A 27,318-nucleotide genomic window follows, 5' to 3' on the forward strand; every position below is an offset into this window, starting at 1 on the left:
TTCATGTAAAGTGTGTATTTTAAGTAGGTATTTACGGTGTATTCGGGTAATTTCGTATGTTGGATAATTCCGAAAAACAGATGAAAATAGTGATTTTGAGTGCAAAATTCCATCATAATAAGTCTCCTTTTGCTATTATCCGACGGTTTTTGACATTCGTAATTACCTAATACCCTAGCTTGTCACCTTCATGCATTTTTCTGAAGCAAATGTTTAAGATATGTTTTGAAACAACATATTGTACCTGATCTATGGGTACTAAAATGACTTTCTCATATGTATACTTACTAAACATAACTTAAATTATTGTAAGTAAAAGCGGGATGTTAGTCAGCCAAACATGCAATTAGTAGGTACAAAAACCATAAAACAACCCATAGCCACATGCAGGTGAAATTAAAAAGATGCTTTATTGAATAAAATATTTTATTAAGTAAAATAAAACAGTGCATAAAGTTCTTTGAAAATCGAAATAATTGTAACATGAACTAAAAGTATCATAAAATAACACAATAATTAAATTAACATTATGTAAAATAAAACTTACTCCGAACGTAAATTAGTATCTCGCGTCACAGTTTATATAATATATGTATATTATATTGTAGTAAGATTGGCGCACAAAGGAGTGGCCGTTGACACACCTGTGTCATCATCGGAATGATGACGGCATGTCTACGTGCTACCGATACATTATCGTTATCACGTGATAGTTTGCATACAGGAACTTATCTCTGTAGTAGGCTAGCGTGTTACCATCTTTATTTTTACAATAACACTTTGAACCACGCTAACGCCAAAAAAATATATTACTCATACTGAATATTAAAATATTTCTCGTAACAACATAAACACCTCGTTTAACACCTTATAATTGAAAGCGCCAAAAAATGTTTCTTGCCAGTTTAATATTTTGTTGAATTTTATGAATTTTTAAGGCATGTCAGACTCATGACGCAAAGGTATATTATATCATACGTTATAATGTCTTAAATATTGGGACGGACGTATTTTCACAATAAATACAAGTAATGATTCTATTTAGGATAACATTTAGACATGAAAGATCAACTCTAAATATACGCTATAACAGAATGTATACCTACAACAAGAAAATATTGGTCATGTTTGTAGTTGCCATCAAATAACATTTTAAGTGTAAATTCGAATAATTCTTTTTTAAACTGGTTTGCAATAATAGTCAAATATCTAAAGCCATAAGCACAAAATATATCAATCATTATCTACTATTTACTCGGCTACTAGGGCCATCCATATCTAATTACATAGGTAAAGTAAAATTTATAACAGATTTGATATGCCGTAACATGATGAAAATTTTATGATTTATAAAACAATCACTGCGTGTATTCAGTCTGAGCTTATCGAATCCAGAAATTAAATTACATTTCGCATATGTATTTAATACACGCAAAATTATACACAACGTATTATTATTTATTACACTTACGGTTTTCATTCTATTTATACAGCAATATATTTGCCAATTTGCATATAAGACTTATAAATTAATATTAAACGCAGGTCTCTAGAAAGTTGCTCTTTCTAACTAATCATCAACTACAGACTAAGTACAACTAGTAAGAGTAAATTCTAAATGAATATATGATATATGTATTTCTAAACAACAATGATACAACACCCAGGAACTACTGTTGCAAAGCACAATTAAATATTTCTTAAAATATGTAGTTAATAAAATAAGTGATCAGTGACCTAATTAACTTGAATAGTGAATGTTACCGATCCGTGCCGGCGATTTGAATAATAGACACAAGAAATTCCTTTAGCATTATTGAAACACGATTAATTCCCAATTCCCGTGCACTAACCATTGTCAAAAATATAAATAACAAAAGGAAAATATGTATTTATTTTAAATGTCAATAGAGAAATTAAGGCGATATGTATTTGTAAAACTTCAATGGTTTGAAGGCATTAAGTCTGCCATTTGTACCTTCATGTATTGTCATATTGTGCAATAAAGAATAAATAAATAATAAGGTTATAGACGTTATAGTTTTAGATGTTGTTCGAAGGCCCATGGTTCCAACTTTTAAAGAACATAAAAATACCGAAGTTAAGTCAAAGTCCATATTTAAACTTACAATTTTTGTCGTTCTTTTTTGCTGATATTTCTAATGTGATTTCTAGTTCCCAAAAAGTTTCCCAACCATTTAGTACTCCGAGTTAATTGCAGCACAATAAACGTTTAATTCCATTGAAACATAAAGGCAAAATGTGCAAACTCTGGGTACTTCCCATATTTGTTCTATTCCTTGAAACAAAACAGACTTACTTAATAGTTATTTGTTTTACAAGGGGGCAAAGTTGTTGTTTAACCGCTCGTGCTAATATTGATATCCGAGCAAGCGAAAGATTCCAAAATTGAACCACAAGCGTAGCGAGTGGTTCGAGAAGTGGAATTTTCAGCGTTGCGTGGGTTTCAATACACGAGGGTTAAACAAACTTTGCCTCCGAGTGAAACACAAAAATTTTCACCACACCAACACGAGGAAACTACTAACTATGAAATACCAAAATATTCAAATGAAATCAAATCCAAATGAACGTAATAAAAAAATAATCATTCAAAATCATAATTTCAAAGTCAATTCTACTAGCTAATATAAGGAAACAACTCAAAATTTGCATCTGATTACTTTGCCCCACATGTGGATAAAATGCAACTTTCCCATTAGTTTTTGAACAATCAAGAGGGCCTTTACCAGTTGGTGTGGTGAAAAATATTATATTATTCATCTGTTAATCAAGGCTTATAAAACAAAATGCTAAATACCAGATTCGGGGCCTAAATTGGACATGCACTGATAGTGACTTTCATATTAATTTATACTATCTGCGAAAATATATCGCTGGTATTAATGTGCATGTCAAATATAGGCAAGGGGCACTTGTAGGCGTGATCACATTCTTCAAATAAAAACACCGATTAAAGCGTTTCTGACGGGATAGTTCATTAGTTCCATCTCATGATACTTTACAAAGAACCCTAGTTACATTTCTTTTGCTGAAATGCACAAAACGCTATGCTATAGCTACGCTATGAATGGCTGGTTGTGCTGGCGCTTCCTAAACTATACTTGTATCCAAAATAGAAACAGTAAACTAACAGGTACGAGTGTGTATTTCACATTACCGTATTATATGTTTTATATTTTATCTGCCTGTTTTATAAAGAAGCCTGAATTAAAAAATAAAACATCAAACAAATGTCAGTTTACTCTTCTTAGTGGATATGAGTATAGACCCAATATAATTCTACCAGCGTCACACTACCAAATCTATGCAGTACACTCTAAATGCTGTAGAGGCTGGCACTCACGCCCTCGTGGTTGGCGGCGCTCCGCAGGCCCTTCACCTCCATCGCTAGCGCGTGCACCTCGCCGCTCAGCCGCGCCACCTGGCCAATCGAGCGAATCAGCTACGACCCAAACAATGTTGGGCTCTCATAACTTATATACCTGGTTTATATCTTCGAGTATAATTTAGAGTAAGTATTGAATTGAAAAAAACGCATGTAATGTTAAAATTCGTTTTGTATTTGTATAATATTTAACAACCGTCCGTATTGCGCGCAGCAGCTGGTATCAACCGTTAAGTACAACAAATTAAGACAATACAGACACCCCATGTCAAGGCATCAAGGTATTGTGATTTCAAAGTGTTGAAATTTAGTAATAGCATATGAACATGGCTAGCACATAATGTACAGGTCATGCAAGAAAACAAGCGAAGGAATATAGACATTGCATAATAAAAGTCATTAGGTTAAGGTTCATTAACAATGTTTGTTAAACTTCAATAATTAGGGCATATTACTTAGAAACAAGTTTTTATAAAAATAGAACCATTAAATAGATTCATAACTTTAAATATGCTTGATAATATGGATTAATCTTACCTTCGCTTCACTATTGATAAGATTCTGCTTCGCCTTCTCCAATTCGGCCGCCATATTGAGAAGTTTCTCCTGCATCTCTTGCTTCTCGGTCTCAACTCTTCTCCGTTCCGCGCCCTCTTCGCCGGCTTGGCGCGACAGTCGCGCCACCTAGCGGTACAATCTCATATGACAATACAAGCTTTAAATGCCTAATGTGTTTGATAAAATACGCGACATCGTTACGATCTTTTCGCTTCGTCGACTTATCACAAAATTTGTGTGTATTAATCATGTGCAGCCCACAAAAGTGTCTCTGCAGAGGAATTATTCAGAATGTCACATAATATTATGTACGATAACTACGATACCTAAGAAGTTTCTAGTCACCGTAACGACATGGGTAGATGGGATTAGGTAGTGATTAAAAGATTCTTGAAAATAACTGCCTGATATATATATGTCAACGCGGCACGAATCGATTATTTACAGACTAAAAATAGAACTATTAGGATATTGACATACACGCCACTAAACTAATTTGTGGAAATTGTGTAATGCCATATTTACCAACTGTATTTAATTGTTGTTAGTGAAGTCTAGTACTTAATGATTTTTCATCATTTGTAATAAAACACCTCGCACCAAAACAAACTTCATGCAAATAAATCCATGCAAACGAATAGGAAACAAGAAATAACCTCAAAATTCAAAACCGGTTTATTTACACGGAATTACTTCATAACCTTAAATACATTCGTGGTTGCATAATATTAATTATGCACTCCGATAACATTTCTAAATACCTAAGAGTATATGTGACGTTTTCAACTAATAAATACCACATTGCCTATTATGGATGAGGTTGACTTCTAACTGAAGCTTTATGGAAATAGCGCCTTTTTGACAACAGACAATAAGTAACCTTTTGGTTGAAAACGGCAAATATTAGAGAAGTGTAAATGTGCTTGTATATGCTCTTACTCATAGTATTATATTTTAAATATTTTATTTCATACTTAGAATTAGGGTAAGCTGCCACGTATTAATGATACTCGTATTACGGCATTAATAGTATTAATACCAGTCCCATAGTAAAAGTTGCTCAGTGTATAATTCAGCCCGTATATTATTGCAGGTGACTAAATAAACACTCTGTATATCGGAGCGGCCAAGGTACTCACAAATATCTGAGCACGCTGTCAAAGCGTTAGAGTGCATGTTCAGATATATTACAGCACCTCGACCGCTACAATATATCTGATGGCGACTGTACCTACTTTTGACTGTATAGCTGTTGTTAACTTGTTACCTGCCTATCCTTGTTTCATGCAATTAAAGTGTTTATTACTTACATTATCATTTTCATCTATTTTAAGAGAAAATGTCTCTAAATATTTTTTTCATGGTGCTGTCAGTATACTGTATCTAATTCTGAATATCATTTTAGTCTTGTCAGTGTATGTTTTACATTTGTAATCTAAAATACAACTATTAAAAGTATAATAAAGTGTGAACCTGCGTTTCGAGCGAGGCGATCTGGCCGCTCCAGGAGGTCTTGACATCCGCCAGCGCCATCTTGGCTTCCTGCAGCTGTCGCGCCAGTACGGCGCGCTCGCGACTCACGCGGTCGTATTCCTCGCACCCGGTCGGTGTTACTTCGCGTTTGTCTGAAATATTTAGTATTTTTAGGCAAAAGCACTCGCATTATACACGTCACTATTATGGTTGAAATTCGTAATAATAATAACAATCAGTATATACTTTTAAGCTAATTTAGGATTCCAATTAATCTGCATAATCTTTAAATTAAGAACTAACCATCCATCCATCCATCATACCAATACGTCGGAAAGGGATAAACGATTATTAGCGGCATCGTAACTTTAATACACATTTATGAATAAGGGGGTAAAAGTTTATCACTGATGCTTATCGCTAGCGTCAGTGTTGGACGCTGCGATATGGTTACCTTAGGCCATTGAAATTACATGGAAACATTGGGCAGCACGAGGATAAGATTGTCTCATTATTTTTAAAATAAGGTGCTCTCTCTCGCTTCGCCTAGGACCCATAGAGACATAAGATTCTGCTCGTGTCAGAATTATGTGTAGTACCGTCGTCGAGTATGTGATGATGCTCAGAGCCGGGTGGCGCAACGGCTCGCACTACAGCCGGCTCGATGACGAGGTCTCGCGTGCTTCCGCTTCTCCTAACCTCGCTGCGCTAGCTGAGAACAAGTGTATACAAGCGTAGGGTGGTGCAGTACCGTCGTCGTGCATGTGGTGGTGGTGGGAGGCGGGCGGCGCGGCGGCGCGCACGAGGGCCAGCTCGTCGGCCAGGTCGGCCGCGCGCGCCTCCGCTGCCCCGAGCCGCGCCGCTTCCGCGCTGCGCTGGCGGAGAGCAAGTGTATACAAGCCTAGGGTGGTGCAGTACCGTCGTCGTGCATGTGGTGGTGGTGGGAGGCGGGCGGCGCGGCGGCGCGCACGAGGGCCAGCTCGTCGGCCAGGTCGGCCGCGCGCGCCTCCGCTGCCCCGAGCCGCGCCGCCTCCGCGCTGCGCTGGCGGAGAGCAAGTGTATACAAGCCTAGGGTGGTGCAGTACCGTCGTCGTGCATGTGGTGGTGGTGGGAGGCGGGCGGCGCGGCGGCGCGCACGAGGGCCAGCTCGTCGGCCAGGTCGGCCGCGCGCGCCTCCGCTGCCCCGAGCCGCGCCGCCTCCGCGCTGCGCTGGCGGAGAGCAAGTGTATACAAGCCTAGGGTGGTGCAGTACCGTCGTCGTGCATGTGGTGGTGGTGGGAGGCGGGCGGCGCGGCGGCGCGCACGAGGGCCAGCTCGTCGGCCAGGTCGGCCGCGCGCGCCTCCGCTGCCCCGAGCCGCGCCGCCTCCGCGCTGCGCTGGCGGAGAGCAAGTGTATACAAGCCTAGGGTGGTGCAGTACCGTCGTCGTGCATGTGGTGGTGGTGGGAGGCGGGCGGCGCGCACGAGGGCCAGCTCGTCGGCCAGGTCGGCCGCGCGCGCCTCCGCTGCCCCGAGCCGCGCCGCCTCCGCGCTGCGCTGGCGGAGAGCAAGTGTATACAAGCCTAGGGTGGTGCAGTACCGTCGTCGTGCATGTGGTGGTGGTGGGAGGCGGGCGGCGCTGCGGCGCGCACGAGGGCCAGCTCGTCGGCCAGGTCGGCCGCGCGCGCCTCCGCTGCCCCGAGCCGCGCCGCCTCCGCGCTGCGCTGGCGGAGAGCAAGTGTATACAAGCCTAGGGTGGTGCAGTACCGTCGTCGTGCATGTGGTGGTGGTGGGAGGCGGGCGGCGCTGCGGCGCGCACGAGGGCCAGCTCGTCGGCCAGGTCGGCCGCGCGCGCCTCCGCTGCCCCGAGCCGCGCCGCCTCCGCGCTGCGCTGGCGGAGAGCAAGTGTATACAAGCCTAGGGTGGTGCAGTACCGTCGTCGTGCATGTGGTGGTGGTGGGAGGCGGGCGGCGCTGCGGCGCGCACGAGGGCCAGCTCGTCGGCCAGGTCGGCCGCGCGCGCCTCCGCTGCCCCGAGCCGCGCCGTCTCCGCGCTGCGCTCGCGTGCCCACTCCCGCCGCAACACCTCCATCTCCTCCTGAACACAACAAGTGTACTAGTTGTTAGTTTGGAGGTTAGGAGGCAGGAAGATAAACAAACGTGCTCGCTTATAGAAGTCCTGTAATCAACTGATCGCTCGGCCGTTGGACGCAGCCAGCGGTTCTTAGCCTATACGTACATCCATATACTTATAGCTATAACATCCCTCCACCCTTAGTCTAAAAATATTTCTTATAATTAACTACGTTACGGGGCCGTTTTGATCGCTCCTCACATGGTCGGTCAGAAAGCTTAGAAACCGGCGCCGCGGTATTTGCCGGCGGAGGCGGCGTCGCGCCGACCTGGAGCGGCGGCGGTGCCTCGGCGTCCTGGAAGGGTGAAGGATTCGCAGGGGCGACCTGACTCGCGCTACTGGTGGCAGCCAGAGTCAAACCCTCTTCGCAGTCGGCCCAGTTGTTAGAGGCGGCAGGGTCAGATGCTGTCGGCGCATCCACTGTCGATGTGGATTCGGACTGAAGTTGCTGACTGGAACCCGCAGACGTGGATGACAAAATGATGGCCGGCATATCCATCTCATTTAGCGCAAACTGACCAGTATTACCACTCTCTCTGTCGCGCCAATTCTGAACGTTCTCCCCTTTGTACTTTAAAAGTTGATTTGAATGTTTTTTTAACACAGTATTGCAATCGAGTAAGCTAACTAGGTACACGGTAGCACCGAGTCTTTTTACTATTACACCTTTCACCCAGCTCGTTTTATGAGCTTTATAAATCTTAACTAAAACTATTTCTTTATCTAAGAACTCCACGATACGATTTCCACCATAACTAATAGCCTGCGAGCACTGTTTTTGTTTCACAACTTCGTCGAGTGTTGCGTTAAGAGGAGGTGGCTGTTTACATTTTAATAAGTCTAACCTGCTACGTAGCTTGGTGCCGAATAAGATTTCGGCAGGTGATTTTCCTGTTGTACTGTGAATGGAGTTTCTATAATTGAATAAAAATTCATTCAATTTACACGGCAAATCTCTCTTGTTATAGCCGGATGCTGTTATACCCTTAATAGCATTTTTAACAATTTTTACAAATGATTCTGCTTGCCCGTTACTTATAGCGTTGTACGCCGGTGATGTTATATGTGTTATGCCATTTAAACTGCAAAAATCCCTAAACTGAGCGGAAACAAAAGAACTCGCGTTATCCGAGCATATTGTACGAATTAAACCAAATCTCGACATAACATCGCACAGTTTCTCAATCACGACTTGAGTACTCGACCCCGAGGATATGTCATAACATTCTACCCATTTAGAGTAGGCATCGACAATTATTAGGTAAAGTTTGTTATTTATAGGTCCCAGCATGTCTACATGTACGCGATACCAAGGCTGAGGAGGGAACTCCCAGCAGGCAAGGGGCGCGCGGGGAGGGGAGGGCCGCAGCCCGGCGCAAACGGTGCAGCTGGCAACAAAACATTCGATTTCAGCTGCCATGCCTGGCCACCAAAACCGGTTGCGCGCTTCTAATTTCATCTTAGTGCTACCTAAATGACCCTTATGCAGTTCTGAGATTATTTGTTTCCGACAATTTGTTGGAATTACGACCTTGTGTCCACGTACTAAGCACGAGTTTTCTAATGATAGTTCATGTCTGCAACTGTAGTACGGCGTTAAGCGCTTATCGCTATTCTTTTGTGGCCAACCATTTAGCACGTTATGTATAACATCTGATAGTAATGAATCAGATTTAGTGTAACATTTTATGTCATCTAGGCTTAAAAAGCGAACACCGTCGTAGACAAAATTAATATAAGTTGCTTTATCTAACAATTCATCGTCGTGGTTAGTATACGTGTCTGTGGCACAAGTCGTGGCACGGCTCAAAAAATCAGCTGTGTTGTGGGCACTGCTTACGTATTCTAACTTAAAGTTATATGAGGCTAGAAATATAGCGTAGCGTTGCAACCTGTTAGCTGTGACTTCCGGTATGCCTTTGTTTGGGTTAAAAATTGATAGGAGAGGCTTGTGGTCAGTTCTTAATACAAAAGGAGTGGATCGACCGTACAAGTACTGATGGTACTTGCGAATACCATAGATAATAGAAGTGGCTTCTTTTTGTATTTGACTGTACGATTTTTCAGCTGAGGTGAGCGAACGAGACGCATATGAAATTGGTCTTTCAGGGCAGCCTTTTTCTTTTTGGGATAAAATGGCTGCCAAGCCAGTTGGTGACGCGTCAACTGTCAGAAACAAATCTGCATCCGGATTGAAGTGTGCTAAAACTTCATCAGACGCCAGTATATTTTTTATTTTCGTTACTGCCATCTCGTGTTTGGCTTCCCATGACCACGGGGTGTTTTTTTGCAATAAAGAGTGCAAAGGTTGCAAGATGGATGCGGCATTTTTAACAAACGATCTGTAATAATTTACTAGTCCGAGAAAAGACTTCAATTCTGTTACGTTAGAAGGAGTTTTCGCCTTTAGAATGGATTTAATTTTATCAGGCGATTTATGGAGTCCGTTACGATCGATTATAAATCCTAAATATGTAACGGAGTCTCGGAACAGGGAACATTTGCTACTCTGTAGCACTAAGCCTGCATCCTGCAAACGTTTGCATACTTCTTGCAGCCTATGCAAATGCTGGTCATGATTTTCCCCAGTGACCAAAATGTCGTCCTGGAACAAAAGGACCCCCGGTATACCGGACAAGAGGCTTTCAATTGTACGTTGAAAAATAGCCGCTGAACTAGACAAGCCAAAAACGAGCCGTGTGAACTTATATAAACCCTTATGAGTGTTTATGCATGTTAACATCTGCGACTCCTCACTCAGCACTAACTGATTATAGGCACGGGATAAATCCAGCTTTGAAAATTGCTGCCCGCCGTGCAATTTCGCAAACAATTCTTCAATTCTAGGGAGGGGATACTTCTCAACTTCTAATTGTTTATTAAGTGAAACCGAGTAATCTGCACATATCCTGATTTTGCCGTCCCTTTTGAGCACAGGTACTATGGGACTTGCGTATTCGGAGTAGCTTACGGGTACCAAAATTCCAAGGTTTACCAACCGGTCTATTTCACTTTCCACCATGTCACGGAGGGCAAAGGGTATAGTTCGGGCTTTATAAAAAATTGGCCTCGAATTAGGTTTTAAGTTAAGAGTGACAGCTACACCTTTACAACACCCTAATTCCTCAGAAAATAAACTTGGATACTTATCGGCTAACTCACTTAAGGCCGCGTGGATGCTCGAGGCGCCGTGTGAGTTTACGGACGATATTTGGAGGTTAAATCGCGAAAAAAAATCACGACCTAAGAGAGGAGCGCGATGGCCACTAACAACATGAACCTTGATGTTATGTGTGATATCCCTATAAGTAAAGGGCAAGGACACTAAGCCTACAGTTTCAATAGGGTCTTCATTGTAGGTAGTTAAATTAGAGTTACATGGTTTAATCGGCTCAGTGAAGTGTTTATTATAGGTGTGTTCCGACAAAACGGTAACGGCGGCACCTGTGTCTGCTTCGAATCGTATATTGACTCCATTCACAAGTACTGTCGCATACATAGGCTCACCTTTTAAAGATTTTATATTATGTAAGGTTCGCTTACCGTCATCGCCTACTTCTTCCTCCTCTGGGCAACACTCGATAAAGTTGAGTTTCGCACTACTTTTTTGACACATCCTACGCAAATGTCCTCGCTGACCACATGTTTTGCACCTGTACTTCGTAAACTTGCAAGTACTCGAACCGTGACCTTTGTACCCGCACGCCGGGCACACGTTGTCGCGCGGAGCTGGTCCCGGCGCGCGCGCTGATGACGACGCCGCTATCTTTAGTACGGCCTGCTCCTGCGAAGTAGTACTCATCCCTGCGCACGCTACTGCCTGGGATGAGCCCTGCCGAGCACACCGTATAGCTTCTGCCAGCTCCAATGCTTTGTTCAACGTGAGGTCCTCTAACGGTTTGGTGAAAAGCTTGTCACGCTCTGGGCCTGGCTGCATGCCGAGGACAAATCGATCACGAAGAGTCTCGTTTAAGACTGATGTCGAGAACCCACAATGAGCGGCGAGCCGGCGGACTCGCGCCGCCCACTCTGATAAGCCTTCATTCGCTTGCTGAGCCGCGGAATGAAACTTAAACCTCTCCGCGAACCCGCACTTAACGGTTTCGAGATGATCGTTCAGGAGTTTAACAACGGCGTCGTAGTTTAGAGTTGTCACATCACTTGGAAGGGCTAAATCACGCACTAACTTATAAGTGTTCTCGCATAAACTACTTAATAAAACCGCGCGACGCTTGACTTTCGATTTATCTTCCGTATCGTCCAAACTATTTGCTAAAAACCACTGCTCGAGTCGATCTTTATAAGTCGACCATTCTTGTGCTTCATGGTTGAACGTAGTGAGCGACCCGATGGTAATTTTAGCCATATTTAACATTCGTGCACACGCGGCGTGCGACCCGTCGTCGCCAGTGTTAGTTTGGAGGTTAGGAGGCAGGAAGATAAACAAACGTGCTCGCTTATAGAAGTCCTGTAATCAACTGATCGCTCGGCCGTTGGACGCAGCCAGCGGTTCTTAGCCTATACGTACATCCATATACTTATAGCTATAACACTAGTACAGTGTAGGAGGCCGGAAAACCGCTCAAAGATGGAAGAGTGAGTTTGACTCAAATAATACGAGTCCATCTTTAGCGTTTTCGGCCGAGGCATTAGTGCTTTTCACGACTACCGCGAGGAAATATTAATATTAATATTTATTTATTGTGTACATGTACATAGGTATAATTGCAGATGGAATAGCTTAGGTTAGTATCGTGCATGCTACCTCTCCATAGAGGTGTTACAATATGATACTAATTACAAATTCCATAAAGTAAAATTAAAAATAAGAAAACATTTGCATATAATACAATACATATATCCTTTATTGCTCACCAATGTGAAAAAACATAATGACATACAAATTAAACACGACTTAGACTATGGTAGACAACGGGCGGTCTTAACGCTAAGGAGCGATCTCTTCCAAATAACTTTAGGGTAGTGGAGACAAGGTAATAAACAAGTAATGTGAGTAGGTGCTGTAGTGAGTGATAGAAGTTGAGAAATAATAATACCAAATTATACACATATACATAAATAGTATACACTACATACATAAATAAATATCATATATAACTAATTTACGAATATATATAAATCACCACAATGCAACCAACAACAATTTAAAGGGAAACAGGAACAGAACATAAAAAAACATTACGGAAGTGATAAATAATATTCTTTTACTTGAGTTTTAGAAATATGAAGTGATTTAGTATGCCTTAATTCAGAAGGTAATGAGTTCCACAACCGAACTGCCTGGAACGTAAAATAATCATTAAAATATTTGTATAAGTACTTTAATAGAAATTAATATTTAGGTATATTGGTGTGAGGACAATTGTAGAAAGAAAGCGATGTATATTTGCCACGAACATTTATATTTTCTTCACTAGAAGAACTCATTTTTATAGCGTAGATACTAGTATTTTCCGATCCCACTTTTTTTACTTGTTTTATCACTTTTGAGAGGAATGTTTCTATTGTTTGCTTCAAACCGCCTCTAAATTTAGAAGCGTTTTTTCTAAAAAAAAAAAACCGCGAGCAGCTACAAAAGTACAAACGCCTTAAGCGTAAACTTAATGGTTTTGACGTTTCTTTTTTTAACAAGTAGGTAATTGGTCCTATAAATAACCTTATTTTATTTTAAAAGAAAAAAGTTGCGCCAAAAAAGACCTTTTACCAACACCAATGACAGATGATGATAAGTGATAACAATGATCACCAATGACAGATGATGATAACAATGACACCCAATGAAACATTGTAGTAGAGGTGGTTCAGGTGCTACAGCTATTGCCTACTTTTCAGCTTGGTTTTAGACCATCTAATGCTATATTTCCGAACAATTGCGTGTAAAATATTTAAATTTAATTAATATTTACGAACAATTTAAATATCTGCCTGTAATTAGCACTTTACGTGTCTACGTCGAAAATTTTAAGGGGCATAGCCTTTGTGAGGTAGTTCTGTCAGAACATGACTTTGGCATTACAAGTTTATTTTAGACCGTAGCATTTTATCTAGAGTTGATATGCATCCTAGAAGTTCTCGCTACTTCGGCCTGCATCACCGACTGCGCTACCAATGTCCCAAACGTACAGTACAAGCGTAACGGGGCGATACTGAGCGCACTCAGCCATCGCCAGGCGCGCGCGGCCAGTTCCTTCTGAGCCGCATCGCGCCGCCGCTTCGACCTGCGCCGACTGCCCTGCCAATGTATCAAACTCACAGTAAGCGTGTCGAGGCGATCCTGAGCGTGCTCGGCCGCCGCAAGGCGCGCCCGACACTCCGCCAGTTGCTTCTGAGCCGCATCGCGCTCTACCGCTGCTTTCGCTGCTTCCGCCTGCGCCGCCCGCGCCACCGACTGGGCTGCCAATGCTTCTTCCCCTGTTAACATATTGTTATATTTGTTATGAAGCGGCATGTAGTACCTACAGAAATTCCATTACTTAAGCAACAAGTCTATGACTACCTCAAAATAAAGTCAGCCAGAGCAAGTCTGCTATCAAGCTAGGTTCAGATTTATAAAGGGTCGGCAACGCGCATAAATAAATAATAAATAATTAAACACCTCTGGAGTTGCAGGCGTTCATAGGCTACGGTGACTGCTTATCATCAGACGGGCCGTATGCTTGTTTGCCACCGTCGTGGTATACATAAAAGGTGATCTGTACCTGCCCTGATCTACAATCATACATAAGGCTTTTCTACCTTCTCACAATTGGCGTGAAAGGAGGTTACAAGTTTACAACTTGACTTGACCATAAAAGAAAATTTATCCTCAATTTTACTAGGGCTGATTATTATTATGAGCGTTTGAGAGTTTTTGTTCACCCCAGATAAAATTTGTATCTCCATACCTTGAACAGATGCCAGAGATAGTCTCAACTCCTCTATTTTCAGTTCCCAATATGAATCTCTCTCTTTCAACTTTGCTTCCAGTTGTGATGAATACTGCTGCTGCAGAGCTGCTTGGTCCACTCTCCCGCCTGTGCGGTCTGACAGGTAGGACTCCAATTGTGGGGATATAGACTAAAAAAAGTACTTCTTTTAATTTAAGAATATAGTCCAATTAGAAGTCCTTTCTATTATGGAAAGCTAATTCGATAAAAAAAATTTTTTGTACAAAATGAATCCCTTAAAAAGTCCATTATATAGAAATCTTTTCACTAACAAAAATTGTAGTACATTTTATATGCGACCTTTCATTAAACAATAGAGTCCATAAAATTCTCAAATTTATTAAACTTAAGACCTTAAAATTAGGGTTATATTTTCTTAATACATCCATCTCTTGAATTGATCATTAGTATCAGAACTTATTAGTAAAACCAAATTATTCAGTGCTACATAACTATTTCGCATAAAATACATATATTATATATAAATATCTAAAGAACAAACTTACATCTGATGTCGTGTCTCCCTGTCCCCCGGAGCTGGAGGGGCTGGCGGTAGACTGTTAAGTATTATGTATTAGTAACACATGTCAAAAATAAAACTAAAGTGTATTCTAGTGGCATGGTTGCAAGACTTGCAAGTACATTATGAAGTTATGAAGTTAAATACCTCTGTAACCACCAGTGCTTGCTTAATTATTTCTAGAAAGTATATACCTATAATTTTTCAAATGGCTATATCACACTGGCATTTTTATTTTAGAAATAATTAACCTAGCTGGCACCGTCCCACCTCCAACGGACTAATGTAAAAGCGGGCGCAGCGGCGGAAATCGCCGATATTTTAAAACGTAATAAATAGAAGAGCCTCGGTAGAGACGGTACAGAGTACCATTTGGCGTTAAAACTCTAGGTCCATGGGGTCCCAGCGCGCATAAGTTTTTTGCAGAAATCGCAAAACATCTGGCTGACGTAACTGGTGACCGAGGAGCTGGCGGCTTCCTCGCACAACGTATCAGTATTGCGATACAACGAGGAAATGCCACCAGCATCCTTGGTATAATGCCTCAAGAACCTATTTTAGATTTAAGCTAGTTATAGTAATCCTCTGTATATATCCATTATGTATAATGTTATTGTAAATAAATTATTAAAAAAAAGATTAAGCTAATGTTTAGGACATCTCATTTCTCATGCTCTGAAAGAGGGTCGTTGTTGTTCTAAAAAGTGTGCCGAAACGTTTCTGCTCTAGAGCACTCTACTTTTTAAGTAGGTTTTTTCTCTTTTTTAGGGTTCCGTACCTAAAGGGTCAAACGGGACCCTATTACTGAGACTCCGCTGTCCGTCCGTCCGTCTGTCCGTCTGTCACCAGGCTGTATCTCATCAACCGTGATAGTTAGCCAGTTGAAATTTCTACAGATTATTTATTTCTGTTGCCGCTATAGCAACAAATACTAAAAACAGAATAAAATAAATATTTCTTTCCAATCTCGAGGTTCTTATCCAATCACCGAAGTTAAGCAACGTCGGGCGGGTTCAGTACTTGGATGGGTGACCATTTTTATAGATAATGGTACGGAACCATTCCTGTGCGAGTTCGACTCGCACTTGGCCGGTTTTTTGATTTTGGTTTCACATGGATTTGTTGTAGTTTCCACTCTAATAATTAACTCCCCATTCCATAAAGCAACGATATTGTTTTTACCTAAATTGTTAATTGAAAGTACTCTCAAAAACACTACTGAAGTTAATACTTTGCCGTGTTTTTTAGGGTTCCGTACCTCGAAAGGAAAAAACGGAACCCTTATAGGATAACTTTGTTGTCCGTCCGTCCGTCCGTCTGTATGTCTGTCAAGACCCTTTTTCTCAGGAACGCGTGGAGGTATCAAGCTGGAATTTATATCAAATACTCAGGTCTACTGTCCCTTCGAGCTGTGAAAAAATCAAACTTCTAAGGCAGCACCATCAAAAAATACAGCCGTTTATGCCGCAAATTTTCGACACTCGCAAGGGAATCAAAACCTACAGGGTACTTCCCGTGAACTCAGAATCCTGAAATTTGTTACGAAGTAACGTCTTATGCACAGATAAAGGAAAAATTGCGAAAACCGTAAATTTTTAGTTACATCGTATAATAAAAATATTTTTAATAATTGATATGACTCGATTGTCATAATGGGTGAAGTTTTACTTATATACCTACAGGTTTGTACGGAACCCTCGGTGCGCGAGTCCGACTCGCACGATATGAAAAGTAGTGTTTAACTCGGGTGAATGACACCATTTTAGTCTCGGACTATTGGCGCTCTTACTGTGTTTGATGGGTGTCTTTCATCCCTTGGTTAACAATCTACTATTAAAATCCTGCGACGACGGTTTACGGCGCGCAGGGGACGTGGGCTTGCCAGCATTGGCAAGGCTCTGGTCAGTCATAGGCAGAGTGGGAGCGTGGTTACAGGTATTGCCTGCACCTAACCTGCGATACTAATACCTAAGTATTTTATATACCTAAATAAGTAGATAAATAATAACTTAAAACAGGAATGTAAAGAAAGGAGGCCTATTTCTGCCAACAAACTATTATACAGTTTGGTGGAAGTTGTATAATGTGGAACACTCCTCAACAGTGACTAAATGCGTGTGGCTGTGGCTCTTCGCCAGGGCTGCAATGTTTGTATATCTCACCAATGCATCTGTGGCTTCATGGTGGAAGCTAATGGCCATCATGCTTTGAGTTGCTGTCACTGCTCAGGGAGATTTCCCAATTACCACACTCTAAATGATATCATCTGGATGGCCCCAGTGTCCACTAACATCCCATGTGTACTGGAACCATCAAGCAGGCCGGAGGGGTTAACTTTGGTGCCATGGCAGAAGGTGCAGTGCCTACTGTGGGATGCCACATTCATATCAGCATGTTTGCCACCTCACACCTCAGCCGGACGGTGCAGACAGCCGGCGGGCGCCACGGCAGAGTTTGCAAAATACTGCCTCCTTGAAGCAAAATATAATCCTGACCTTTGAGACAACAGGGTGCTGAGAATCTGACACCATAGCATTTTATGTAAAGCAGGCAGGCAGTTGAAAAAACTGATAATGCCTGTATTCAGAGTCATCAATAAAGTTTTCAGTGTTGAGTAGAATTTGCATTGTGTGCATCTAATTTATTCTTAAACTCATTGACACTTTGGGCCGATACTATATCCTCTGGGAGTTTGTTCCAAGCTTTGACCACTCTGTTGATTTATTTAGTCGTATGGCATATTTCAATTCTTGGTCGCTTTACAAATTTACAAATTAATATCTAAGGTCTTCACCCAATGGGCTGCGTTTTCGCTTAGCTTAAGTAACTCCAGAGGATCTCCCTTGTACTTTCTTTTTGGACACTCATGGACAATGTGGTAAATGGACTGTACAGGTGCTCCACAGTCGCACTTCGGTGTATCTCGCCACCCATACTTAAACATAAATTCTCCGGATCGCCCGCTTTCAGTGCGAAGTCTATTTAGTTGGCACCATTGCCGTCTCGGAGCCGAAAAGCCCTGCGGTTTGCTGGTAGGATCGTAGCTGGCATGGGATGCCCTGGGCAAGTTAGCAGTCCAGTCCTCCCTCCATTTATCCTTGATGTTAAAACTGCTTTCTTTAAGTTCCTGTGCCGTATTGGCCGGTGGACGTCGGGATTTTAAGCGTAGCCTAGGCGGACAGAAAAAATCAGAAAAGACGGGTAGCTTTGGATTTGAGGCAATTTTGTTTGCTTCCTTTAGCAGGGCTTGTTGTCTCCTGAGATGAGGCGGGGCAATGTGGCTCAGAGCCGGCAGCCATTGTGTCGGAGTGGACTGTATGGTACCGGTTATGCACCGCATGGTTTTTCGGAGCTGGACATCGACCTTCTCCACATGTGCACTATTGAGCCATACGGGTGCGCAATATTCACCAGCGGAATAAACTAGGCTGAGTCCCGTCGTACGAAGCACGTCAGCGCTGGCTCCCCAAGTAGTTCCAGTCAGCTTGTGCAGAATATTATTACGGGTTCCTAGTTTTTTGCTCAACTTACAGAGATGGGAACAGTATGTAAGAGAGCGGTCTAAGGTTACGCCGAGATATTTTGGCTGTGGATTGTACACAAGGGTTTTACCGTCAAAGTTTACTGAGGGGGTGTATGAGGCCAGTCTGTTATTTAGGTGGAATGTGGAAATCTCTGTCTTGCTAGCATTTGGTACCAATCTCCACCTTTTAAAGTACAAGTTAAGTAATTGCAAATCTGTGGTGAGTTGCGTTTCGGACGATTCAAAAGTGCTGTGCTGGTGGGTTAAAGCAATGTCATCAGCATAGACAAATTTTCTGGACGCTGTTTCTGGGAGGTCATGGGTGTACAGATTAAACAGCAGTGGCGCCAGTGTGGATCCCTGTGGTAGGCCGTTGTGTAGTTTTCTAGGACGACTCTGCTTATCTCCTAGATGGACGACAAATTCCCTATTACATAACATACTGATTATTAGGCTGGTGATTCTTCGACAGGGGACAGCTTTCATTAATTTGTAGTGTAGGCCATGCCGCCATACCGTTCGTAAGCTGCAGATAAATCCACGAAGACAGCTACTGTTTTTAGTTGTTTTTGAAATCCTGTCTCAATATGCGTTGTGAGGGACAGTACCTGATCTGTACAGTTACGACCCTCTCTGAATCCTGCCTGCTCCATGGGAACGACTTTTTCAATAAGGGGTGTGATTCTGTTAGCAAGTAGCTTTTCTAATAGTTTGTATAGGGAGCTAAGCAGGGCTATTGGTCTGTAGCTTTTTGGGTCATCTGCTGGTTTATTTGGTTTGAGGATGGCTACTATTTTGGCGTAGTTAAAGGTAGAAGGCAGTTTATTTCTGGCCAGTATGTCCGCATAGAAGTTCGTCAGCCATTTTCTACAGTTAGGCCCCAAATTCTTTATAAATTCGTTGTATATGCCATCCTCTCCAGCTGCTTTGCCTGGTTTAAGGAGTTTGATAGCGTACGTTGTCTCCTCTACTGTGAAGGGTCTGGAAATGATGTTGTCAACAGGGAGCTCTTTCTTCCAGTTTCGGGCAAGTTTCTTAACGGTTTTAGTATGAGATCGTTCTCCTTTTGCGCGTGACGTTTCTACGATTTGGTTGGCTATCGAATCAGTTAGTTTTTGAGACACGCATACGTTCTTTGAGCCCGATTTGCCCGTTAGTTTGTTTAAGACTTTCCACGCCTTCCTACTAGAGGTTTTGAAATCCATCCTTTCCACAGTGGTCAACCATTTGCTTTTCCGTTCCGTATCCAGCGACTCCAGTAGGTGCCGTCCTATTTCCTGGTCTTCGGATGATTTGTATTTTTGGTAAAGTTGTTCACTCTCTTCACTCCAACCAGGGACATAGGTTTTTCTGTAACCACGCGGGATGTGCTTTTTTGCTGTTGTAGTTGTTAGTCCGACAAATCTCGTACAGTTCTCGGCAATTGGTGGGATCCACCTAATGGCAGAGTCCATGTCTTTTGCAAAGGCAACCCAATCCGCCTTCAGCAAATTCCATCTGGGTAGGGGCATTGATTGCATTAAAGGGATTTGGTTTCCTGTCTTCATCAGAACTGGACGGTGTTGGCTGTTGGGGAAATTGGACAGAATTTTTCGTGTAATAGGAAAGGGAACACCTGATGATTCACATGACACGAATGTGAGATCTGGGTTATAGTCTCTCCTCCATCGGGCAGATCTGAAGGATCCCTTATCCTTTGCATCAAAAACCAGATGGAGATTGTTTTCTTCTGCCCATTGCAGCAGGCGTATCCCGTTTAGGTCATTGGAATCGTAGCGCCATGACATGTGGTGGCTGTTAAAGTCACCCGCGAAGACACAGGGGTGTGGAAACACCGGCAGTCCATCTCCCCATTCCTGGGCAGGAGGTTTGTAGATGTTGACGATCGAGGTCTCCTGAACTTTTATTGCTATCAGATAGTAGTTGTTGGGGTTTCCTTTAGGCGGCAGGATCGAGATGTTATCCAGGCCCTCCCTTGCGTAGGTTGCAATTCCATACTTTGCGTGATTGTGTGCGGCAATAATGTTGTACCCTGGGATATTTCCTCTGGACTCCAGATCTTGCATGTCTTTAGTGTGCGTCTCTTGTAGCAATAGGACATCCACATGGAGCCTCGTCAGCATTTTGTGCAGGACTTCGCACTTCGCCAAGCTAATTCCCTCGACGTTTAGCTGGCAGATTAGTAGATAAGGCCCAATATTTATTTCTGAGGGGGGGCTCTTTGCAGAATTGTGTGGATTCATCTTTCCGTCTCGTATCAATTTGCATCTATAGAACATTCGTTGAAGCGACTCGAATATCGTGCTGTGAGGTTATTTTACAACAACAGGTACAGCAGCCAAAGTTTGTTACTCGTTTAGCGCCACCCAGGGGATACGTGCAGGGTGTTAGTGGCAATTCCTGCGGACGTGAGTAACTTCATCCCCCGATCTCTGTTGATAAAGAAGTGTCTATGAGGATTGTTGTAGGACCTGTGAGACACCAGCTTATACTGATGACCTCTCAGACGGTTGTTGTTATTGCGCTCTAGCATCTTATGAAAATCTTTGAGGTCATAGTGTTGGGTTAGTATTTTGTATGTCTCAATCAGGTCTCCACATTCTCTGCGCTCTTTCATTTATAAGGGAAGTAGGGCAGGATCAGGGTGAAGACCTCTGATGCTCATGCGGGTTCATACCTGGTGCAAAGGTAAGCCACTGCAATCATACATGGTAATGCGACAAGTATGATGGACACCTTTTCACCAGGTGAAGCTTACAGAGGTCTTTTTGATTGAAATATTGTACTTGGTATAGTAGTTCAGGCATTTATTATATGTAAGTTGTATTTTTATGGTTATAATTCTTTGAATTGTATTTTCATGTATTTATTTTATTGTTTAAGAGGGAAGAATAGCTTTTTGAATGTAACAAAGTAATCAAAATAATTTTTCTATGAAATTCCATTACTAACTAAATCGTAATAAATCACATTATTTTTCAGGTTGATCGCATCAGTATATTATATTCTAGGTTTATAGGTTTCGCTTTTTTAATAAAAAAGGAAAACCTATAAACCTGGTTTTTCATTGTGTCAATAATATATTTAAAATCATGGAGAATGGACAATCATGTGGTATACTTCGCTCTTAATACACTAGGAGCTGAAAGCTGATGCGTGTAAGTATAACACTACACTTGTTTTATAATCATTGTTTGTTTTATATTTATTAATTATAATCAATAGTAACTGTGTGCAATGAATAAATAAAACTATAGGTATTCATTAATTATTACCTTCAATATTCAGTAATAATCAGCTTTCTAGTAAAACTAGTGTAGATTGCTTCAAGCTAAACAGGTCAAGGCAAATAATGAAAACACTCACCGAGTCATCTCTTAATGTAATGCGGCCCAAAAAGGCACCAGTGCGCCAACTGCTTGTCAATTTGCTTATGTCACTACCTGTCTCCTCTTTTATTTTGCTTTTCAAGCTGGCGAACATTGTGCCTAGCTATAGGCGAGGCTGCAAGTACATATAGACAGTTGATAAAAGTTAAAAACCGATGTTTATAGATTCTAGAAAAAAAAAATAGGAGCAGTTGTTCCCCAACCTCACCTCGTAACAAAATATATTCATACTGATAAAATAATTTACCCTAGTTTGCAAATTACTCCGATAACGTCCAATTAAAGACCCGTTTTGTACATAAGTATTAGCCATAGCAATAACGAGACGTAATGTAACAAGTACTTTTAATTGAGGATCTACTCACCATATCATGACATCCATAAAAGCAATTGAATCAAAATACAACAGTAAACACGGATCTTCTAACTAATAAATACAATCAATTCTTTCGCGAAGTGACAAGAAAAAGGTGACTCAACCGATTAAATTGACACTTGACATTGACAATTAAGCTATATGATGACAGATAATATACCCGAAGTCCAAAACAATGCCAATGCTAGTTTTTAACCAGTATTCTTTGCACACGGCGCATGTAGCTTGAGTTTGAGTTGAGACGTGGGTTAGGTTGGTCTACATGTGAGAAGAACGTGTTCCATCAGTTACTCGCGTGTGCTTGTATATCGCGCATGTAACTGGTGGAGGTTACTTGCGCATGTTAGTCGTATACATTGACATATATCTAAGGACGGGCCTTCCTAGTTCCTGGCAATATGAATGGGGCCAGTGGTGTCACTCACACGAATTCGAGCCAATCGTGCAGTCTAACGCCACAACGCGATTGGTTGATGAGTTCACGTCACGCGCTCGAATGGTCGTAACTTATAGCTGCGTTATATAGACTGCACTACTGGCTCGAATTCGTAAGTGACACCACTGAACTAGTTACATTCTTAGTGCCCGTAAAGCCCGTCCTTAAATATACGTCAATGGTCGTATAAGTTTACCATGAGGCGGTTGATAAAAAGTTATTATGCTCACCTACGGACTGGTTGATGGATTGGCTGCATGAAGCTTATTCGGAAAATGTTATGACGCTTCTACACGATGGGCCATCATACTGGCCCACTTTATGTGGGTCAGTGCGTAAATAGAATATACGCGGCGGGCCGGGTTAGCGATGGGATGGCCACGGTGTCGGTTTTTCGTCCGCACATCAAAGGCCAGCGATGTTAAGTACGCATTACATCGTGGCCCATTTCATAGTGTGTGCTTCTCAACCATCGCATTGCCAGGCCATCTCGCTGGTCCAACTTAAAACGTAGTGATTATATGCTCTTTGGTCCAACTGAGCGTATAAATGTGTATGTTTTTATGGATGTGGACTTGTCGATTTTAATCATGTTACATATCGATTGAAGCTTCGATATCTTCACTAAAAATTATCATCATAGAAATGCTAATAAATTATGAATAGGTACTTTATGATATTGCGGAAAACATATTTCAGTTGGTTTTGGCAGGTGTGTACCATTGATTGGAAGAACTTAATACAGAGTGTACCCATAATATAGATTTGATATAGATAGATATATAGATAAAATATTATAATAATAGTACGAGCGGAGAACGTATGATCTGCTACGTCATTTGATACCCTGATAAGCCCCATGGCACACGTTCATAACAGTGATGCTGAGTTACGAAAAATTGAAAAATAAAATATAGAATTGGCCGAAAGCACGAAAAAAAGTACCACTTCCGATGACAAAAAAAAATTATGTCATCTGATATCTAGATGAGACTGTTGGCAACATATCTGAGTTAATAATATAATAATTATGTCGCTTCAGAAACCACTCGTCTACCAGTGCCTTTATGGCCGAAAGTGCGTCTGCTACCAACTCGGTTTGGTAACTACAACTACGCACTACTACTTTTTTCCCAGTTTCCAAGATTTTACCACAGGTAACAATTTGGTGGTAACTATAGTGGGATTAACCCATTCACCTTGGTGATAACTGTGCATTTTTCTCTCAGTTGTTCCCAGTGGTAAGCGACGAGACAAAACACAGCTGTTACAAGTGGTAACTACTTGATGGATGACACGTATGGATAACCGATGACATGTATGCATATTGTCACTTCCAAGTCGTGCAAACTTAGCGTGGTCGGAGTCTAGGCACGCGTCGTTGTATGGAGATGAACACTTATTATTATTTTATGTTTCTCTAATATATACAATTTATTCGTAGTAGCAAAACTGTCTAATCGCTGTTGTCACGTATACCTACTTTTGATACTTACCTATTTTTATCGGACATGTGAGAGTGAAGAATTGGTAAGTAGGTACCTATCTATAAACTTGCTATAAACAAACATCTATAGAAATTGCCATCAGTCTGATGGATCAAGTCCCTGACCTAGTTTTAGTAATTGTTACCTATAGCAACCTGGACTACACATGTAGATATTGTATACATCAGCTCCCTCGACGCCAGCAATTGTTCGCAAAGTCTTTTTTTATGGTTATGGTAATATAAAGAGGCGTATTATCGGGCTGCGTAAAATTTAATGATCGTGAACAGCGAACAGTTGTGTTGGATATTTCATAGATTTTGGGAGTTCTTACTATATTTTACTTTCGTAAATTCGATATCGGACACGTAAATAATTTGACCACCGCTCGAATCACAATAGTGTTGGAAGACAAGTCCTTTGAGTCCGCTGCTTTAAAACTCGACTTGGTTTTTCAGACTTAACCCATTCAGGGCCAGCGACTCAGATCATGGGTCATGCTCAAACAGTTCCGCAGGGCCAGTGACTCGTATGTGAGTCCTGAATAAGTTCTGTTTTAAACATAAACGAAACGTTTGAGGAAACCGGACTAATTCCAACATGGCCTAGTTTACTCTCTGGGTTGGAAGGTCAGATGGCAGTTACTTTCGTAAAAACTAGTGCCTACGTCAAATCTTGGGATTAGTTGTCAAGCGGACCCCAGGCTCCCATGTGCCGTGGCAAAATGGCCGGGACAACGCGAGGAAGAAGAAAGGTGATGCAACGAAAATTTTCTTCCACTGTACTTTTGTGACATAATATTTGGTGATCGTTGTACTTAGTTAGGTCATAAATTTTGTCACACAGGTTTTGACTGATAAAATGTAACACGGCCTTTAATAAAAAAAAAGGCTGCCATGATTTGAAAGCTTGTTTTGTACTAATCAAAACGTAATATAATTTAGTTTAAAATTTAGATCGCGTCTTTATTTACTACTTGTTTACTTTGGGATTTCGTTAGACGCGAATACGCGAATGGATTGTGAAAAATTATACTTTACAAAAGGAAGCAAAAATCAGTGTAAGTGTTAATAAAATATGTACAATTGTTTATTTGTATGAACCTATTTTATTAGAACGTTATTTTATCACCAGCATTTAGTTTCCGAGTACTTTTCAGTGATACACAAATTTGGGACTGCCATCCAACGAGTAGGTTTGGTATACACGTACAGTTGCAATTTTTGCATTTCGCCGTTGCCGATCACGGCATGGATAGCTATATTTGTATATTTTAAGAAATATAAAAGATCCAGCTTTTGTTTTAAGTATAATTCAACCATGTAAAAAATAAGGATAAATAAATAGGAATCAAAATCACCTTGAACACAGGTCGCGTATTTTTTTGCATGTTTTTTTTATATTTTTTCGAATATTACATAGAATTATGCAAGATTGAGATAGAAAATTACGTTAAATTATGTTGTAAGTAATTCAGCATTAAATAAGCTTCCAACCCATATATATGAATAATAAGAGATCTGTACCTATACTTACCTTTTTTAGGGTTCCGTAGTTTTTTTTTACACTACATCGGTGGCAAACAAGCATACGGCCTGCCTGATGGTAAGCAGTCTCCGTAGCCTATGTACACCTGCAACTCCAGAGGAGTTACATGCGCGTTGCCGACCCTAACCCCACCCCCCTCGTTGAGCTCTGGCAACCTTACTCACCGGCAGGAACACAACACTATCAACTAGGAACCCTTATAGTTTCGCCATGTCCGTCTGTCTGTCTGTCTGTCTGTCCGAGGCTTTGCTCCGTGGTTGTTAGTGCTAGAAAGCTGAAATTTGGCATGGATATATAAATCAATAAAGCCGACAAAGTCGTACAATAAAATCTAAAAATTTAATTTTTTTTAGGGTACCTCCCCTACACGTAAAGTGGGGGTGAAATTTTTTTTTTTGCTTCAACCCTACAGTGTGGGATATCGTTGGAAAGGTCTTTCAAAACTAATAGGGGTCTTCAACAAACATTTCTTGATAAAGTGAATATATTCGGAGATAATTGCTCCGAAAGAAAAACAAATGTGTCCCCCCCCCTCTAACTTTTGAACCATAAGTCCAAAAAATATGAAAAAAATCTTGGAAGTAGAGCTTAAGAAAGACATTAAATGAAAACTATATCGGATATGATCAGTTTAGCTGTTTTTGAGTTATCGCAAAAAGTTTCCCCTTCATAGTAAAAAGACGTACACCCACAGTTCATCCCTTGGTTAACAATCTACCATACTTTAAGCTCCAGTTTAGCTTATTGTGACGGAAGACTAACTACGGAACCCTACTCTGAGCATGGCCCGACATGCTCTTGGCCGATTTTTATCAGTCAAAACCTTTTTGCCAGAACTTATGACCTGACTAAGTATAGGCATTAACTAGGTACTTTACTACTGATGTTTAACACATTCACTGCCAGACGAAAAACGGCACGCTACCCCAGGATCCGAGCAATATATATAAGCGCCCGCCGTGCGGGTTGGCAAACTCACATTATGATTAAACCAGTACTGTACGCCGGGGGCCCACCAGGCGGGCGCCCCTGCGTGCGCCAGGGCTGTGCTAAGTTTCATAGTCAAACATCCTAGCACTTTTATTTTGTTAGTACGGATCTACTCACGCCCTTCAATTATTAATATAAGTAATCATAAATTACATATAAATTAAACCATTTAATCCGCGGCCAAAATTAATTATAATTTGACGCGGATTATCGGGTCGTGCATATACATAGGTTAGTCTCCAATTTGTAATTTAAGATATTAAAAAGTAATTGATGCATGTCTATATTGTCTATAAATAATATTATAGGTAATAAGTAAATAAATCTCTGCCGGTGTCAACCCTGCGATATGCCTGTGAAGATGTGCGCTCACCAGGTGGGTTCTTTGGCGTAGACGGTAGTCGTCTATAGGGAGCGTGCATGAACTGTAGGAGGCAGCACAGGAGCCGTCAGATTTTTGGCGCGAAGCGTAAATGTGATGTTTATTGTTCCGATGTCGCCCACAAGATGGCCTACGTGACGTGTAAATGTACATGTTTATGGTTCCGATT

General features: G+C 41.5%; 1 protein-coding gene across 1 annotated transcript in view; it reads right to left on the reverse strand.

The window, feature by feature from the left end:
* Positions 1-22,460, reverse strand: part of LOC133517697 (golgin subfamily A member 1) — a 36,860-nt gene extending 14,400 nt beyond the window's left edge. The window contains exons 1-9 of the mRNA XM_061851066.1: positions 22,296-22,460; positions 21,908-22,045; positions 15,005-15,055; positions 14,457-14,628; positions 13,826-13,983; positions 7,353-7,515; positions 5,441-5,592; positions 3,947-4,093; positions 3,368-3,445 (exon numbers count right to left, since the gene is read on the reverse strand). Of these exons, the coding sequence (XP_061707050.1) occupies positions 3,368-3,445; positions 3,947-4,093; positions 5,441-5,592; positions 7,353-7,515; positions 13,826-13,983; positions 14,457-14,628; positions 15,005-15,055; positions 21,908-22,024 (1,038 nt within the window). The 5' untranslated portion in view covers positions 22,025-22,045; positions 22,296-22,460. The remainder of the gene's footprint in view (positions 1-3,367; positions 3,446-3,946; positions 4,094-5,440; positions 5,593-7,352; positions 7,516-13,825; positions 13,984-14,456; positions 14,629-15,004; positions 15,056-21,907; positions 22,046-22,295) is intronic.
* Positions 22,461-27,318: the final 4,858 nt, after the last annotated feature.

Source organism: Cydia pomonella, chromosome 5 (genome assembly GCF_033807575.1).
Source record: "Cydia pomonella isolate Wapato2018A chromosome 5, ilCydPomo1, whole genome shotgun sequence".
Taxonomy (NCBI): Eukaryota; Metazoa; Arthropoda; class Insecta; order Lepidoptera; family Tortricidae; genus Cydia; species Cydia pomonella.